The 18,986-nt window shown below is 50.9% G+C and overlaps 4 protein-coding genes across 4 annotated transcripts; 1 reads left to right on the forward strand and 3 right to left on the reverse strand.

Annotated features, from left to right (window-relative positions):
* Window positions 1-844: 844 nt before the first annotated feature.
* Window positions 845-5,755, forward strand: SMAC4_08979 (uncharacterized protein). Its single transcript, XM_066090876.1, has 3 exons — window positions 845-1,418; window positions 1,525-4,137; window positions 4,193-5,755. Exons 1-3 carry the CDS (start codon window positions 1,389-1,391, stop codon window positions 4,997-4,999), a joined length of 3,450 nt encoding a protein of 1,149 aa, XP_065947831.1. The 5' UTR covers window positions 845-1,388; the 3' UTR covers window positions 5,000-5,755.
* Window positions 5,756-10,698: 4,943 nt separating this feature from the next.
* SMAC4_09758 (uncharacterized protein) lies at window positions 10,699-11,226 on the reverse strand (the record flags this gene model as incomplete). The annotated part of the gene is made up of 1 exon (XM_003342378.1): window positions 10,699-11,226. One exon carries the CDS (start codon window positions 11,224-11,226, stop codon window positions 10,699-10,701), a length of 528 nt encoding a protein of 175 aa, XP_003342426.1.
* A 1,502-nt stretch (window positions 11,227-12,728) lies between these two features.
* Window positions 12,729-12,998, reverse strand: SMAC4_09757 (uncharacterized protein; the record flags this gene model as incomplete). Its single annotated transcript, XM_003342377.1, has 1 exon — window positions 12,729-12,998. One exon carries the CDS (start codon window positions 12,996-12,998, stop codon window positions 12,729-12,731), a length of 270 nt encoding a protein of 89 aa, XP_003342425.1.
* Window positions 12,999-17,974: 4,976 nt separating this feature from the next.
* SMAC4_08752 (uncharacterized protein) lies at window positions 17,975-18,529 on the reverse strand (the record flags this gene model as incomplete). The annotated part of the gene is made up of 1 exon (XM_003344259.1): window positions 17,975-18,529. The coding sequence occupies one exon, from the start codon at window positions 18,527-18,529 to the stop codon at window positions 17,975-17,977; it is 555 nt and encodes a 184-aa protein (XP_003344307.1).
* Between the last annotated feature and the right edge of the window lie 457 nt (window positions 18,530-18,986).

Genomic DNA, 18,986 nt, shown 5'->3' on the forward strand with positions numbered 1-18,986 from the left:
TTCACGATTGTCGATCTGGGGGAGACAGTGCGACCAACGGGCCAGATGCGACCCTCTGAGGTTGCCCTGTTTAAACCATTCTCATTGGTCGAAGCTGCCAGATTACTAGTGTTATGGCGCACCCCCTGCTCGAAAACAAGCTGAGCTTATTTCAACTTGGCTCTTTGTTCTTTCCGTCTCGACGTTGCCGGCGCTCAGTCACTCTTGGCATTCATGGCTCCTGGAAATTAAAACGAGGAACAAAGTCAAAGCAAGGCCAACAACGTCCCGTCGGCATCTGATTTGCAAGGGGGGGATTTGGTTGCCTTGACCAATGCCAACCCAAAAGTTCGAACTCGGGTTGCTTTTTGTTACCAAAGTCTGGACGAAAGCAGCTGATGCGAGTCCTAACAACTTCAAACGGTGAAGTAATTTCCCCACATATTGTACGTAACCTGACAGCTCTCAGCTCAGCAAGCTCAGCAAGTTGAAGCTTCAGCATGCTCACCACACCTGATGTTGATGCACTCCTGCATTAGGTAAACTTGCAGTAGCCAACAACAACCGCTGTTCTTGTTTCCTACAATTCTTTGGGTCAGCTTTTCAAGTCCCAAATCCCCACCGCTAGAAGTCGAACAAGTCGAGCGCCAAGCTTCATTCAATTGCATCTAGGCTGCTCTTTTTCCTGCCGCTTTTACTTCCATGGTTTGGCGGCTGTTATTGGGTTCTGGAAATATGCCAAGCTCCAAGCCATGACATGCAATTTCTTGATATCACACTGGAGGTGCCTTTCCTCTTTGACTCCTTCCCTAACTCGGGTGATGAGAGGTTGGTCGGGCCTCACCTTTTATATGCACCTTCCAATCGACAGGACCGTGGAAATCTGGGTAATAAACCACATTTTCTAACATTGAGGACGCATGAGGGCCCCAGGCAGCCATGTGTCTTTGTGCATCAGTCTGCAATGTGCAATGACTGAATGACCGAACCCGTCGCCTTAATCTGCTAGGGAGAGACCTTATCTTCACATTCTTCGTTACCTTAGGCGTTCCTCAGGGCTGTGCTGTGCGCCTTGGTCCCGGATGCCCCAAATCCAAGCTCTTTGTTCGTCCCGTCCCATGCTTATACCTAAGTAGACCTAGTGGGTGGAGAGCGCCTTCCGGTACTCCAACCTGTGGTGTGGTTTGTGCTTCTATCCCAACACAAGGTCAAACACGGCACCACGTCATTTCCAAGGCAGTACGTAGCACAACCCGGCAAGCATCCGCTTCACTGACTGCTTTCGTCAACTCTCCCCCTTCACTCTTTTTTTCCTCAATTTCCCTTTGCCTTTCTTTCAACAGAAACTCCACCGAGATATCGATCTATCCAGCATCAACTAGAAAGAAGACATCTACTCAACAGCCCTCATGGCGGACCATGAGCCGCAGGGCAACCTGGTACGTCCCAGTGTTTACCCCCAAAACGCGTCCCCTTTGCAGGCGTCTTGACGGAATATCACATTCGCGTCACATTTGGTAGCTAACCATCGTTCCCTTGAAACAGCCCAAACGTGAAGGCTTTCAGCTAAACGTGAATGACGCTTTAACGCCGGATCCCGGCAAGGAAGGACTTTTCAAGGTCGAGAACAATCCCTTCGCCTACACACCAGGCCACCTTACAAAACTGCTTAATCCCAAAAGCCTCGATGCTTTCTACGCCCTGGGCGGCCTGGAGGGACTAGAGAAAGGATTACACACAAATCGCGATTCCGGTCTCAGCGCCGACGAGAAGAACGTCGATGGTCATGTCGCCTTCAAGGATGTCGCTCCCCAAGGAACTCCGCAATACGGCCAGCATGGCGACAACGTGCCCTTTGCTTCAGACAAACACGATGCTTCCATTCCGGAACCGCTTCCGCTCGACCATAAAGCCGGGGAAAGCTATGCCGATCGCCGCCGCGTTTACAGGGAAAACCGATTACCCGAGAAGAAGAGCAAAACACTCCTACAGCTGGCCTGGACTACGTACAACGACAAGGTGTTGATCCTGCTTACTATTGCTGCTGTCGTGTCCCTGGCCCTCGGTCTGTACCAGACATTCGGCGGCAAGCATGAACCAGGAGAGGCAAAGGTGGATTGGGTCGAGGGCGTGGCTATCATGGTGGCTATTATCATCGTGGTGCTAGTAGGCACGCTCAATGATTGGCAGATGGAGAGGCAGTTCAACCAGCTCAACAAGAAACACAACGACCGCACCGTCAAGGTTATTCGCTCGGGAAAGTCTGTCGAGATTTCCGTTTTCGACGTCATGGTGGGCGACGTAATGCATCTGTTTGCAGGCGATCTTATTCCCGTTGACGGCATTTTCATCAACGGCCATGGTGTCAAATGCGACGAGAGCTCCGCCACGGGCGAATCTGACCTGCTCAAGAAGACGGGCGCTGACGAAGTGTTTGCTGCACTGAAAGACGTCGCCGACGGAAGGACTCCCAGAGAGGACATCCACAAGCTGGATCCGTTTATTATTTCCGGCAGCAAAGTCAATGAGGGAACCGGTACCTTTCTCGTAACAGCCGTCGGCATTTTCTCGAGCTATGGCCAAATTTCCATGGCCATGCAGACCGAGCAGGAAGACACCCCGCTGCAGAAGAAGTTGAACACTCTCGCCGATTGGATCGCCAAGTTTGGTGGTGGCGCAGCGCTTGTCCTCTTCATTGTTTTGTTCATCAAGTTTTGTGTCCAGTTGCCGGGCAACCACGAATCGGCGGACCAAAAGGGACAGGCCTTTTTACGCATCTTCATCACTTCTGTCACGGTTGTTGTTGTCGCTGTCCCAGAGGGTCTTCCTCTGGCAGTGACGCTGGCCCTCGCGTTTGCAACCACTCGAATGATGAAGGACAACAATCTTGTCCGCGTGCTCAAGGCCTGTGAGACCATGGGTAACGCGACAACGGTATGTTCCGACAAGACTGGAACCCTGACTCAGAACAAGATGACGGTGGTTGCGACCACTCTTGGCAAGAGTCTCAGCTTTGGCGGCACGGATAAGCCGTTGGAAGAGCCTGAGTCGGACAAAGAGAAGGGACCGGAGGCGATGACCGCCCCGAATAGCGTGCCGAACATGCCCGTGACCGACTTTGCCAGCGAACTCAGCAAGACGACCAAGAAGATTCTCAACCAAGCCAATGCCGTTAATTCGACCGCGTTCGAGGGTGATGAGGATGGCGAGAAGACGTTTATCGGTTCCAAAACTGAGGTGGCTCTGCTCACGTTCTGCCGTGACCATCTCGGGGCCGCACCGGTGGAGGAGGAGCGCAAGAATGCTGATATTGTCCAGGTCGTTCCTTTCGATTCGAAGTATAAGCTGATGGCCACCGTCGTTAAACTTCCGAACGGCAAATATCGCGCATACGTCAAGGGTGCTTCCGAAATTCTTCTCAAGCAATGCTCCACGGTTATTGCCAACCCGAACGAGGACGAAATACGTACTGTCGAGATTACCGATGAAGATCGCAAGATGTTCTTACACACTATCGCCTCATATGCCGGCCAAACCCTTCGTACGATTGGTTCCTCCTACCGTGAATTCGACAACTGGCCCCCTCCGGAGCTCGAAGGCCACGAAGAACTGACGGCCGACGAATTCGCCAAGGTCCATCATGACATGACGCTCGTAGCCATCTTTGGCATCAAAGATCCCTTGCGTCCGCAGGTCATTGGTGCCATCAAGGACTGTAACCGCGCTGGCGTGTACGTTCGTATGGTGACTGGCGATAATCTCTTGACCGGCAGCGCAATCGCAAAGGAATGCGGTATCTACAAGCCCGAGGAGGGTGGAATTGCCATGGAGGGCCCTGATTTCCGAAGACTATCCGAAGATAAGCTCCTCGAAGTCGTACCGAATCTCCAGGTGCTCGCTCGCTCCAGCCCCGAGGACAAGAAAATCCTTGTTCGTACTCTTAAGCAGCTGGGAGAGACGGTGGCGGTCACTGGCGATGGAACGAACGACGCGCCAGCTCTCAAGATGGCGGATATTGGCTTTGCCATGGGTATTGCTGGCACGGAAGTCGCAAAGGAGGCTGCTTCCATCATTTTGATGGACGATAACTTTGCGTCCATTGTCAAGGGTATCAGCTGGGGTCGTGCGGTGAATGATGCCGTGAAGAAGTTTTTGCAGGTAAGCACTGTGCTCTTGGCCCAAAATGCTGGCTAAGCTAACGAGATGTCAACAGTTCCAACTTACCGTCAACATTACGGCCGTAGCCTTGACCTTTATCTCCGCCGTTTCCAACGACGAAGAACAGTCCGTCCTGAACGCAGTTCAGCTTCTCTGGGTGAATCTGATCATGGACACCTTCGCGGCTCTTGCCTTGGCAACCGACCCTCCTTCACACACCGTCCTCGACCGCAAGCCGGATCGCAAATCCGCGCCGTTGATCACCACCAGGATGTGGAAGATGATTATTGGTCAGGCTATTGCCCAACTCGCCATCACTCTCTGCCTCTACTTTGGTGGCCGTTCCCTCCTCGGCTACAATATGTCGGACCCCACTGAATCCAAACGCCACAGCACCTTTGTTTTCAACACCTTCGTCTGGCTCCAGATCTTCAACGAACTGAACAACCGCCGTCTCGACAACAGGCTCAACATCTTCGAGGGCATTACGCGCAACTACTTCTTCTGGGTCATCAACGCCATCATGATCGGCGGACAAGTTCTCATCATCTTCGTCGGCGGGGAAGCCTTCAAGATTACTCGTCTGAACGGCAAGGAATGGGGCATGTCTATCGGGCTCGGTGCCATTTCCGTTCCCTGGGGTGCGTTGATCCGCAAGTTCCCCGATCGCTGGGCCGAGGCCATCGTGCCGCATGTGCATATCCCGATGCCCAAGATCTTTAAGCGCAAGAAGAAGGAGGAAGCGGATCCCGAGAAGCAGGGACTGGAGAGACCACCCCCACCTCCGGGTAGAGTACATACTGGACTCAGAAGTCAAAGAGCGAGGGTGCACAGTTCGAGGTTGGGCAGGAGTTGGTCTTAGGTGGACGGGAAGGTGATGCCCAGCCTGAGTCGGAGGTCCATGAACGATATGCGGCTGGCGAAGGCTTGGTAATAAGCGATTAGAATAAGAGGTTGGACTGTTGCAGTACTGTAGGGAGTTGGGGGTTTGGGTTTTATACCTACACTATACGATTACTAATGATTTCGGTGGGGTTGGGTGTAATGGAAGTGGAAGGCTTTTTTATTTGTTTCGGTTAGTGTTAGAAACATGAATACGTTTATATCTTTACGGCAACAGCGGTGTGTTTGTATCCTTTCCTCGCGATGATATCTGGGTGTTCCTGGGAATCGGTAACAAGCGTTCAATACACGAGGGGCTGCCAGCAGCTTTCCAGTTCCATCTGCTTCCTCCACGAGGTCCAAAACTTCAGTTGAAATACCTCCCTCTCTTCATCCATCTTCAGTCCCACTCCCTTGGTTTGCTTCCAATCTCTAACTATACCTAGGTGGACTCATCTTTGTGTAAGGCCACAAAACAAGCCATATCGTTCATTCGTTTTCGTATGGGCGACCTTCATGTTCTTCATCTCCTCCCAACTTACCACATAATCATTTATCATGCCGTCCCCACCACCCCTCATGCGACTCGCTCCCAATGAACCCAGCTCCCTGCCTTTTGGTCCATCGATATAAGGTAAGAACCGCCAGGCCTCTGGATAACAGCCCAAGTGGACATGCTATCGCTGACGGCACTAGTAAAGGATCGGTCGTTCACGAGGTCAATTCTGCAGGATAGCCAGTTATCGTATTACATTACTTGGTTATAGAGATAATCTTTTATATTGCTCGGTGGTGCTACGTTTCTCAGGTCTGTGTTGTGTCACCTGTGTTTGAGACTTTGAGAGTGGTTGTGACGGATGCAGCTGAAGCAGCTCTGGTGAGCGGTGTCTTCTTCATTTTGTTGGTCATGGTCATGGTCATGGCTGGCTACCAGGTCCAGACAGCAGGAGGTAGGAGGCTGGTTGTCGCTCGATTTTCGGTGTTGCCTGTAGGTAGGTAGCGTCTGGGGTAGCGTCTGGGACTTTGGGAGGTGTGAGGAGAAGCGAGAAAGCGAGAGAACTAGTGGAATACTAGTGGAAGGAACGAGAGAGATACATGCTGTCTTCCGACTGGAGGTGGTACCGGTGAATGCTGGTCCTTGGTCGTGGGACTTTGGACTTTTGGGGAAGGAATAGGTAAGTATCTTCCGTGGACCGTGGGATCTGTGGTGGACTCGGATGTCATTGTGATAGAACGACGGCGTCAACGGGTAGGAGTGGGCGACGGACTGTTTGAATGACCTAGCAGGTACGATCTGTACCTAAGTGAGAAGAACTTGGTATTGACTACTGAGGAGGAAAGAACAACCTAAGGTATGGTCTCTTAGGGTGACTATGTGACTCCTTCCTTATGTGTGTTCCAGTTGTGTATGAGCTTTCGCAGGAGTCTGAGTGATTGTGACAAGGGCAGTTTGATGGTTGGCTCGCTAGCCTGAAGGCGTCGAGAGGGGCTTGGGTGAGCAATGCTGGTAGCTGAGAGTCTGGCCAAAGTGAGGTTGAGCCTCGCGGCCTGCGGCCGCCGGGCATTCATGAGGCTGATGTCAGGCATTGAGACTCTGCTAAGCCTCGGCAACCCTAACCCAGAACTATGGGCAAATGTCCGTGTGACAGTGATCAAGTGATCAAGTGAGTGATCAAAACATGATTGGAAAACAGCCGTTTAATGGACCGGGCAGTTCCAACGGGCAGTGTTGCTCGTGAGTCGTGACGAATAACCGCCGAAGTTGGTGTGGATCCTTGAATAGGTATCAACAAGTGCACCTACCATGTATGGTATCTGTCAATCTTCATTCTCCAACCGGCGGCTATGTCACTCTTCGTCGATGTTTTGAGACGCGAGGTACATATTTGGGGGCTCCGGATCGCGCTTCACTTTCTTTATATACTCTACTCAATTCAAATGCCGTATCGCCTTTCCTCTCCGTACGCAGACTCACCGCTTAAACGCCAAATCTTCAAAAGTGTGAACGTGACTGATCGTGCGTCGTGGGGCCAGGTTCAGAAATGGGAAATTTCAAACGTCAAGTAGTTTGGAGAATGGAACACAAGGCAGGGCATTGGGAATCATGGGGATTGTAAGTACTCTGAGTATTGGGAGATGTATTAGAGGCAGGAGTCCATCATCTGCCAAGCTTTTCGAAGGCATCGCAAGGTGCACTTGCTATGACTGTGCGTGCCAGGCGTGTCTGCCGCATGACAACTGAATCATCCTTCACAGCCCAGGACCCTCAGCAGTCCTCATCCATATCACGTTCCGTCGGTAGTTCTTTCCTGAACTCAACAAGAAGTTCAAACGGATCTCCGTCATCAAACTCCGGGTCCCAGTTCGACCTTGACACCCGCAGCGCTTCGTTTATATCTTCAATGTTTTCCCTCTCTCCCTTCTTGGACTCCTTCTACCTCGCCCTGCACCTCGCGAGCCTAGCCACTACAGTTGGATCCGGCTCAACCTCCCTCGTCAGATCGGTCCTGAACTTATGAAGGTCCAACCCTATACTCTTGGCATCATAATGGTAAGACATCTTCATTAAGTCGTAATCGGCGGCCATCTCCTTGACTCGCTTGGTGTACATGTCTTTGGTCCAGGTGTTCAAGAACAGATTGATGGCCTCGTCGCGGACTTGGTACGCCCTGTTTCTGGCTTGGTCCGTTTGGAATGTTTCAGAAGGGGGGTCTAACGCCTCTGGTTTTAGAATACTGAATGGAGGACCGAGGAGTTTACATCTTTTTTTCGAGACCACTAAGGACCAGCTCAGAAGGCCCAATGGCGTTTATCAGACTGAAAGCACTAGCTAGTGCGAGATATTCCTTCAGGAGACGGACAAGTAGGTAGTAATGGACTTCGGTTGCCTTATGAGTGTGAGTGTCCTTTTGGAAGGCCTTGGTGAAGAGATCAAGGAGTCCAATTTGAGCGTGGCGGGTGGGGTGGGTGTGGTGGTTCTGCCGATGTTGATTAGAAACTGTTGGTGAAGGGAGATGTGCGTGCAAATTGAATGGTTTGCAGACTTCGGAAGAGAAACAGGGTACCTGGCCAAGAATATATAATGGATGTTCGACTCTAACTCATGCCCTGTTGGACCAGGCGCGCCAACGGGTCTTAAACATTACAAAGAAGACTGATGAAAGCAAACGTTTGACGTACCCAATACCGATATCGACCAACAGGCTAACCAACCGCTTCGACTTTCCAGAATCCAGATCGCCAACCAGCAGAATCAACCTTCTTTGTGTGAGTATTCCCTTGGATCACCACGATGGTTAAGCCCAATGAACGGGCGGTAATCTAACTGCAGGAAGCAGATGTGAATGAACTCCTGCTCTTAGTAAGTGCTAAGGGGAAAACACTACAGCAATCAGTTGTTGGCACCCTTCCCTTCTCCAGTACCTGTAATGATCCTGTGCATCTTTCATTAGACTTCCATCAACCGATTTCTCCATCTTCCGTGTGTCCCAGTTCTCCCTAACCTATCTTCTCAACTCGTTCACCCCTTCAGCTTCGCTCCTTGACCCTCACCACCTTCGGTAGTACATCCACCCCCGCCATGGGCAGCAACAGCCACTACAGTCTCGGTCTCAGTCTCAGTACCAGCAAGTCGTTCTGCCACTTGCCTCTCACGAGCAGACCTCATTCGCATTCCCCGCCCAATCCGCCTATGCCAAACTTAGAACATGTTTTCCTACTTTGTTATCCAGTTAGAAGCTGCCCCCTTTCTTCACCTGGCCCTGAACTATCCACCCAGTTAGTCCACTACTTGGTCTTCAACTATCCCCTTCCAGCCCCATGACAGCTCTAGGAGGGACTTATCGATGCCAAATTCATCAAACAATTTGTTGTAGTGCGCGTTAAAGTCTCTTATTAGGTCGAGATCATTGACTCCATGAACCGCGGGGCAAAAGTGTGGGCGAAGTCATCTTTGAATATGGAGGTTACCCGAGCGAGTTGGTAAGGTAGTTACTGAGCGGCTGAGCCAGATGGGCCAGGGCTTATTGCAGTGAGATTCTCAGCAGAAGCAGCAGGTTGGCGTATTCATGAGCTTGCGGTACTAATTTGATAGGTGACAATGGGATTGAGAGTGGAGGCGATGCTGAAATTGATGCTTCATTGGGAGAAGCCGCAGGGTGGTTCTGTGTGACAAGGGCAGTATTCTGGGCTTGGAACAGTAGTTCAATTCCGCTAATAAACTACTTTGGTCTCGAAGGCCTTGTTGATCCTCTCAACCTCCAGGGGAAGGCTGGGCTTCAAGGCCTTCTTATGCCAAAGAGAAACGGTACGTATTGGGGTACGTACCGGTCCTTGTCGCCTGAGGCTCCAAGGCATTTATTTAACGACCTGTATACATGTGGATCTTTCTGAATGCCTTCATCCATTCTCCTTCTTCCTCCTGGCGCCGGCCTTTGCCCGGGCGCTCTGCTTCTGCTTGGTTGGCCGTGATTGCTCCTGTGATGATAAGGTGGCTTTGTGATGATGTTTAGCGCCATCAGCAGTTCTGGGGTTGGCTCGTTTAGCCTGGTGGCGTTGAGGGGTTCGGGTAAGCCGTGCCTATTGGCCGAATAGTCTGGCCGAGGCAAGGCTGGCATTGTATGGAGAGGTTGGGTTGATGTCAAGCATTGAGGCTCTATTGAACTTCAAACCCAGGAGTGTAGGCAGACGTCCGTGTGACATTCTGGCTGTTGGAGGTGCTAGAAGGAGATTGAGATGATGTAATTGACCCTGATGTTGGTTGCTTTGGGGGTGGAATGGAAGGAGCAAGAGGAGATTGAGCCAGCAATGGAAACAAGTCAAATCAAGTCAAGTAGGGGGTCTCAACTTGATTGAGTGGGTCAAGTAGGGAGTCGTATTTATTTACTTGGTTACTTGGTCAAGTTGGTCAAGTAATTGTTAAGGAGGATGGGTCCTATATAGAACCTTAACCCCGGTCCGATTTCACCTTCAAAATTTTGGTTGGCGGGCGATTTCACTACCAAAAAAATAATTCTGCCGGGCGGCCAAGTAGATCAAGTAGATCAAGTAGGGGTCTCCAACTTACTTGAACAGCAGTCAAATCCCAACTTGATTACTTGGTTTACTTACTTACTTGACCTGCTCCACACCTACTTGACTTATCTCCAACGCTGGATTGAGCTGTTTGGGAGAGGAGTGTCGTCCTTGCAGGTGGAACTTGTGCCCGGGGGGGGGGGGTCATCGCCGTAGCCAAATAGGCAAGAGTGTTGACTGCTGGACGGTTCAAGTGCAGTGGAGGCCGAGAGGCAAAGGTGAGGGTTGAGGTAAGAGCGATGAACAAGGATGTTGGTACCTACCTAAGTGCAGTGGATTGCGTGGACATGATTCGAGAAGGAAGGAGCAATGAGTGGTCGTCCTTTGTGGGTTATATCCCCTTCCCGCTTAACGGCTGGACACAAAGCTTTGCGCATCTTTGAGTGTAAAAACTGACAACAACCGACTGGCGGTTATTTCGTCGTTCTGGCAACCGCTCAACACATACCCAACTCAGGTTCAACTGTTCAAATTCGCTCCATTCTAAGCTACCTGACCTCCGATTCACGCCAAACAAAACCATGTGTACCAACGTTTCCTTCCGCTATTCCACTCCAGTTCCCTGAGCGAGTGAAGGGAGGACTTCAAACGCTGTCATCGAATTCATTACCAGCCTTCCTCAGCCACCCCTTCCTCGGAGTTCTCTTTCTCAGAGTTCTCTTCCTCAGCCTCCGATTCACCATCCCTTCCCTTAGCATCCACTTGATAACCTTCCTCAGCAGCTCCCAGTTCCTCACCTTCGTCTTTAACACCGTCAGGGCCATCAACTTCCTCAGTGCTAGACTCCTCCTCCCCCTCCTCGTCGTTTACATATTGTCTAAGGATCCGATAATGCAGCCCCATCTCTTCGGCAATCGCATCATGTTCCCTCGTCACAGCCACATAGAATTTCTGCGCCTCCTTGTACGTGAACCTTGCCCGGAATCTCGCCAACTCTTCCTGCCCAGCCTCTGACTTCGGATCAACGTCGGATATCCCCAGCTTTTCGCGTCTCATGGCGACGTAAACCTTGTTGGTCGCCAGCCTGATTTGCATTCCTTTGCTCAGCTCACCACTCTTGTCAATAGATTCTTCAAAGTGAAGAATAGCCCTAAGGAACCAGCGAATAGACGTGTATTGCGATCTGGCTGCCATTGTTGTTTTTGGTCCTCCAGGCCTTGCAGATGAGTATGAGTTAGCGTTAGGTTCCGCCCGTTTTGCGAACGAGCTCATCCAGGCCCAGGCGTCGTCTGACATGGTTGTGTACGGCCAATTCTCGTTTGTACAGAGCCTCGGCTTCGTCGAATGTGAATCGCTCGCGGAATCGGGTGGCCACCTCCACGCGGTTGCGGTTGATGTAATGGGGGCGCTCGGTGAAGGGGTCTCCCAGGGCTATACGTCTCTTGTCGATTTTCTCGCTTAGTCCGGTGCTGAGGAGGTTGATTTCCTGTGCACTAAGTGCCGAACAGCGTTTGATTTGGTTCACGATGTAGAACTTGTGGAGGGAGTAGATGTTCTAGATCCTGTGGAACTGCTGGCTGGTGGCCCTCTTTGGCTCGGTGGAAGGGAAGGAGCTGATTAAGCTGGTTGAGCTGACACTCCAGGATGACATGCTACTTGGTGGGAATAAAGGCGCAGAGCTAGGTGGTACTGGTAACGATCTGTGAAACGGATGCTTTGTAGTAAATGGGTTGGAAGTCCGTGGTCAGCGAAGTCTCTCGGGACGTTCGTTCTAAACAAGCCTGAAAATGATGGAGTCTGTCCAAATGCGGGGGAATACTCCAGGAATAGGTGCTTTTTATGTTGACAAAATTATTGGGGGAGACAACTGGAGAGCGCGGGGCAGTGTAAACTTGATTATTGTGTTGTCCTGCTCTTTCCCCCTTTTGCAGACAGCGAGCTGGAGGGTAGGGACATTCAGCATCATGCTCTTGCATGGAAATCTTGGCGGGCACAAACATTGCAGTATGCCTGCAGATTTGAAGAGATTTCTTCCACGTTCGATCAAACATGTGCAACCCAGGGGCACTCATTGCACCTGAACAAACAACGGGAGTCGAGCAAGAATCTGCAGAAAAGAGCTCAAGACTTTGAGGACCACATGCAAGCTCTGGAGAAATTGGACATGACTAGGGGTTCAGTAGAAAATGAATGGATAATCGTAGGTAATGGAGAGAACAGCAAGGAAAACGGAAATGAGAAGGTCTGCAAGGGAACCATCGCCCGATGTTGGCTCTTGCGCTGGCTGCCCGCAGCAAACGAATGACATATCCGACTAACTAATTATGCGCTACATTTGGCCATAGCAAGATATCACAGTAACGCGCCGCACACTCAGGACAAGTTTGCCACCAGCTCCTCCCTCCCAAGAACACCAACCGAATTTCATAACTGCGTGTTCATAAAACGAAAAACAAAAAGGGCAAGAAAAGATTCAGATGAGCTGCCCAGTTAGTCCCTCCTCCTCTACCCTCTGCTCTTCGTATTCTCAGATGTTCAATCTCCATGGATCTTCTTCCTGATATGGCAGGTTGGCCGGTCCCAGCTCCCAGGACATGTAAGCGACAAAAACCAGGGCATCCATCTTCAGAGAGCGCGAACGCTGTCTATCATTATTCTGCCCTTAGATTAATGATATCCAATAGTCTTCGAGAGACTCAAGCCTCGGAGCCTCCCATCATCCGCTTCTTCGCTTTCGAATCACATGCTCTATCGAACTCCTCCCGGCGTCTTGCCTCGGATGCATCCCTCATGACCCTCCCGACTTTGTAGTCCTTGGCAGGTTGATTCTTTTTGGCTTTCAGGTCTTTGATAAAGTCTTCGATCTTTGAATTGCCATGCTTATCAAAGAATGCGTTCATTTCTTGAATGTTCCTCCGATAGTCGGCCGCAGGGCGATCGATGGACTCGAGAGAAATCGGGCTCATTTCCTGCAGGATTCGTTCTTTGCTTTCGCGGGCGGTCTGGGCGAGAGGAGTCTTGTCATCCTCTAGGACAAGGGGGTCTGTGGGGATATTCTTCTCGAATTCATCGAAGTGCTTGTGTGACAAGGGAAGTATTCTGAGCTTGGAACAATAGTTCGATTCCGCTAATAAACTACTTTGGTCTCGAAGGCCTTGTTGATCCTCTCAACCTCTAGGAGAAGGCTGGACTTCAAGGCCTTCTTATGCCAAAGGGAAACGGTACGTACTGGGTACGTACCGGTCCTTGTCGCTTGAGGCTCCACGACCTCTATCTAGCGATCTGTATACATGTGGGTCTTTTCTGAATGCCTTCATCCATTCTCCTTCTTCCTCCTGGCGCCGGCCTTTGCCCGGGCGCCCTGCTTCTGCTTGGTTAGGCGTGATTGCTCCTGTGATGACTGTGATGGCTTTGTGATGATGTTTAGCGCTGTCAGCAGTTCTGGGGTTGGGCGGTTGGCTCGTTTAGCCTGAAACTGGACCAGGGTGTCGATGTCCGTGTGACAGATTGCGTCGTGGAAATCTGCAGAATTCGTTGCTTCTGATAACTCAGGTGGTATGTATTGGAGGCTTCGCACAAGATCAATGGTGTTGTTCTGCGTTACTCTGATTTCCTGTTGATGGAAGCCCACCAGATGCGGTCAAGCTGTCATTAACGGAAGGGCATAGAGAAGGTAAAGCCATCTTAGGTGCTGGAAGTGAGATGATCTCCCGAGTATAGCTCGAAAGACCTGAGAGAAATTGGAAAAGTGAAGGATGAGTGAGTGCTAGAGGTGGGAGCAGTGCCTCCACCCGTACATGTTATGTTCAGTTCCTGGTCATGAATTAGCAACGAGTCCATACCCAGGTGGTAGAATAAGCTGGACATCTTATTACACCTATAACCAACGAGCCGTGTCATCTTTCAGGAAGCGGAGGAGATATGTTGGTTTCGTATACAAGCCACCGGGCGAGGCGGTGGTTGTTGTTGTTGTTGTTGTTGTTGTTGTTGTTGTTGTTATTTTTAACGTCTACTTCCGCCTCCCGTAGGGCATGAGACGTGCCGCACCGGTGAGTCTAGCATACAAAATTAAGAGCAATGCCCTAACTGTCCACCAAAACCATTAATCCGAGGGCAACCCGAGGCCTATTGCCAGTATAAATCATGTGTTGCCCGTAACGTAAACGCGGCCCAAGACCTCCAGTCGAATCGCCCAGTGGGCGAGCCGCCAGTATATGACGGAACCTGTAGCACAAAGTAAAAGATAAAAGAAATGACAAAATCACTCCTCTCCGCTTTCGCTCTCGCTATCCTCCTCCCGCAAGGCCTCCTCCCGTCTCCTTGCACGGTGAACTAGCCTGTCCAAGTCCACCGTAACCCTCTCAATGTCGTGGCCATGGCCAACCTCCACCCCTCTACTCCGTAAAAAACCCGTAAGGTTGTCAGCGGCGCCACCGCCGTCGGTGTGCTGTTTCCAGAGTGTCTGGCGCCATGCCTTTCTCGTGCAAGTCCATGAAAAGAAGTGCGAGGTCTGGATTCTAGCGATGAAGCGCTGCCAGTAAATTCCAATAGCAAGGGAGAGATTCTCCCGCGTAGCCGCTTCGCCCGTGACGGGGGAAACTGCATATGCCTTCCTGCAGAAAAAGGGATGGAAGGGATTCTTCCAGCTTCCACAGAAACATGTCAGCAGGGCGTCCTCGTGCTCGAAGCACTCGTGGTAGTCCTTGAAATCCCCGTGGCCAGACCTGGCCGCGAGGAGGTGGTGTAAAGAGCGTCTGTCCAGCTCTTTTAGTTCGTCGTTAGGCTTGATAGAGACCCCCAACCGGTAGTCTGCATATGACTCTGGCTTGTTCGCGGCCCACCATGCCTTGAAATCCGTACGCGCCTCCCTCTTAGCAAGCCGCCTTGAGTGCGCAAGGGTAGCCAAGCCTTCATTGACTACCTCTCCTCCTTTGACGCCCGCCTTAGCGAGCTCGTCAGCAATCTCGTTGCCCGTGATGCCCTTGTGGCCGGGAACCCAGCGGACGTCCACCAGACTGGGGCCATAGCCCTTTCGGATAGCGCGGAAATCGAGGAAAGCCGCTTGTGACGACGCAGCTGGGGTTCCTCGGAGTCCTCTAATGACGGACGTGTTATCAAGGCATATCGTAATGCGTGGTCGGGCCTGGGCGAGGCGGTGGTGTTACACTGAACATTCGTCATCAGGATCACTCCTGATCCTCATTCCGGATTCAGGGGAAGTCAGGCACGGAATGCTGGGAGAAATCAGAATTGCAAGACCGGGGAAAGAGTAGAAGGGGGGGAAGGGCGAACAGCCTGAAGCACCATCGCCTGTGGGAACGGCCTTCTTGGTCCGGAAGAACACCCGGCGCCAACACTCGCCGCATCGTTGAACCAACGGGCCGTCAAGCGCGACCGGGGCGGCTATAGAAGGAGAAAACATGCAGTAAGTCCATTCATGGTTCGGTAGCCTGGATATTATGGCCAAATGTGACAAAAAAAAAAAAAAAAAAAAAAAAGGTGCTTGGTTATTGGAACTGGCGCCTCCGTTACCTCAGCGGAGGTGAACCTGAGGGTTGGTCGCAAATCCAGGTGTTATTGAGGTTAAAAGTGGGGTCATCGGTTGAGATGCTGCTTTATTTGCATTGCTGCGCAGCCTTCGCCTCTGGATGATAGGCAAATAACAGCACAGGATCCCGGACATCAATCGCAATCTTGGCGCTACTGGAAGTGAAAATGCACTGTATTCCTACACATCAGTAACAGTCACCCAGCGAAACAGCAACAAGGGCATTTGTACCACGACTACATTAGAACATTGAATTTCGTTCAGGACCTAATTTTTCAATGAAAATGGCATCGTTCATATAGGCCAAGGATGGATACAGAAGGCGGACTGGTTGCTCGGTACGTAAGACAGGGGAAGAGAATAAAACCACAAGTCAGTAACTAGATCTGGTGGTTGTCTGCCGACATTCAGATAGGTAGCGAGTTAACACACAGTTACCATATCGTGTCTACAGCACAGAAATGATCACCCCGTGTTCAGATCTAGACTACATGGGAGTAAAAGAATGGAGGCAAAGGGATCTTTGGAAACTTGCTAAGAAAAAAACACCTTTCACTTTCCTGCCTACCTGAACCGTTCCTCTCGTACCCGTGGAAAGATGACCTTGTGGGACCCAGAGTCCGAGACCCAGACCAGAGAAACATGGGATTTTCTATCGACGTTGAGCCGCCCTCGCTCCATCCAAGTACCTCCTCTGCTTGCCTAATATGCAAACGTCTCTGTCAACCACCAAACCTCAATCCTCACCGTCCCCAATCCTGGTCCAGAATAGACCCAGCTTAATCTGCTCCCACGACAGCCACCAGATTTGTCCATGACCCCATCCTCCTCAAACGCGTCTTTTTGTCCTCGTATCTGTTTCAACAATGTCTTTCTAAGCAGCCCTCTTTGCAGCCTCCAATTCAACCTTCACTGCAGCAGTCTCTTCGAGAACAATCATTCGCTTGAGGCGCCTGAGCTTCTTTATGTCTCGTCGAATCCACCTCTCAATTTCGTCCCTGAGAATGATTTCGGTAACGTAGGCAATGTTTTTTTCGTCATCGTCGTCATCGTCGCCATCTCGCAGTTCCCTCTCCTTCAAAGTCGCGTCCACATGTGTTTGGATAACGAGACGGATCAGGCGCTTGTGTTCTGAGGGCAGACTCTCACGGTTGTCAACTTGAAGTTGCAGGTCTCGGAACGCCTCGAAGTCCTTCATCATGGTCTTGTCTTTCTCTGAAGTGGCATACTGTGTGGGATGCTGAGCTTCCGAGGTGCGAGGTCCAGTATTAGTGGCATGCTTGGGGGATTTCTGATCGCTTGGGCCGTTTTCTTCGCCATCACTGGCGTCTGATGTCTCGGATGGCACTGACTTCCATGGAATCATGGCGCCTGCCATTTTCCGGTATAAACGGAAGTGAGAGATCAAGGAAGATTATCTAGAATTGTGATAACCGCTTTGGCTTTTTGAGAATGACCGGAGATGTGCTGTATTGTAAAGTGTAGTGGAGCAGTGCGTTGGATGATGCGTTACTCAAATTAAGAATCGGAAGCGTACCATGTTGGAATCTTATATCCCTTCCCACATCCGAAGATCCGATCGAGAATAGGTGCTTTACCCATGAGTGTTGCCGTCCTCGCCGTAGTAGCGTAAAGCTGCGAGGTACAACGCTTCGTTGGTCCCTACTGTACCAGGATTGGACTTGAACGTAATAAAGCTATCGCTCGTGATCGAAATCATGCTCGCCAAAAACAACATACAACGTCGGCGTCACTCACCCACTGCACTCTGATGTGCACTTCGCCTACCGTTTCTGCTCTTCACCAGCTCCTGCCTTCTTTGTCCTTGTCCCTATCCGAAAAACGAGAACCAACACCGGCCGTCTGTTGGGCCAACAACCCGTGTACGCAGTAGTCGCCGCAATCGCTTGGCTCTGGGGGATCTGGTACCGCTGGTGGTACCCGGCTGCTCCCGCGCGAACTCGACATTCCGGAGTTGCCTGATAGTAAATACCGTGATAGATGAATAGTACTTATAGACTTGCGTATTCGGTGACGATGTGGAAGAAGCCGTGTTCCGGTGTTCGTGAGTTCGTACAACGATGGGACTTGAATGTCAGTTGATGGCCCAATGACTTATGTGAATAGCAGAGCATAACAGTGCGCTCATGTTGCATTTAAGTCTGTTGAACACATCAAAGAAAACATGCGCCTGTTCTTTGCGATCTTGTGGTGGGAAGCTGATGGTCTGAACTCCAAATGCCCCAAGCCCAACACCTCCGTTGGATCACGACAATCGACGTGTGAAAGCGGCCTCGAGCCCGGGCCCACTCCGCCAGATTTAATGGATCCTACAGTCGCCAAAAGCATTACTTCGCTGGCTGGAGTTCATTCTGTCACCAGGCCCCCACTTCGTCACCGGCTGCTGTCTTTGTCTTCGTCCTTGCCAGAAATTTCCAACCAACATCCATTTTTCACTGAACCAACGAGCCGCCGGAAACCGGAAACTGGCGCGTGGGATTCGATAGTGCGCTTTCTTTTCTCCTTCACGGCCGCCTGTGTTCTCTTCCACTCCTCGGTGTTCCTCTCCAGTTTCTTCTTCAAGTGCGCCTCTTCCGTCCTCAACTTCTCGGTGGTCTCCTCCAATACCTTATTAGCAGCTTCCGCTGAGTGGTTATACGCTGCCAAGAGCCAGTTGATAAGTTCCTGCCGTTTCTTTTCGTCCATGCTCTTGAAGGCGGTGCCGGTACTAATCTTTCCGTTGGCTTTGGTGATAATTGTGTCGATGTCCGCGCATAGAAAAATCTTCTTTTGTTCCTCGATCTGGCTCTCCTTGATGGCTTTAAGCAGAACCGTTTGAAGTTCACTCAATATTCTGAGGAACTCATCGTAGCTTTCTTGGGCCTTTTCGGAGTCGGTTGGTGAAGGGGACTTTGCAGTTCTGTCTTGGGGTTCAGTTGGAGATGACATGTTGACCGACTGTGAAATTTTGAGAATCAGGTGTATGGCAAAGAATATGTAGGTGTTCTCGAAGAGTGAATTGAGATTGCGAAGGCAGCGATGGGCTGCGAATAGATCACGGATATGCCTTGTTGAGGAAACTGATGCAAGAGGCTGGTGCATTCAGTGACAGAAAACCACTTGAACGGTGAGTCTGGACCAGCCTATATACCATTCACTCGGTACATGCTGAGCCAACGTGCCGTTGTGTAAAAATACTCGTTGCAGAGAAAGACGGCTGCCACCGGTCAGTTGGGACTGAGAACGGATTTTCAAGCTGGAAATCCCTGCTTCACTCACTCGACAGTCGACCAACTACCCGCAAGTATAAGAAACCATTATCACAAGGACCGCCTGAGATACTCTACTTTTACATAGAGGTACCTAACTCACAGGATTGAACTTGAGCGTTTTCTCCGTTGTGCTA

Source organism: Sordaria macrospora, chromosome 7 (assembly GCF_033870435.1).
Source record: "Sordaria macrospora chromosome 7, complete sequence".
NCBI classification, from domain to species: Eukaryota; Fungi; Ascomycota; class Sordariomycetes; order Sordariales; family Sordariaceae; genus Sordaria; species Sordaria macrospora.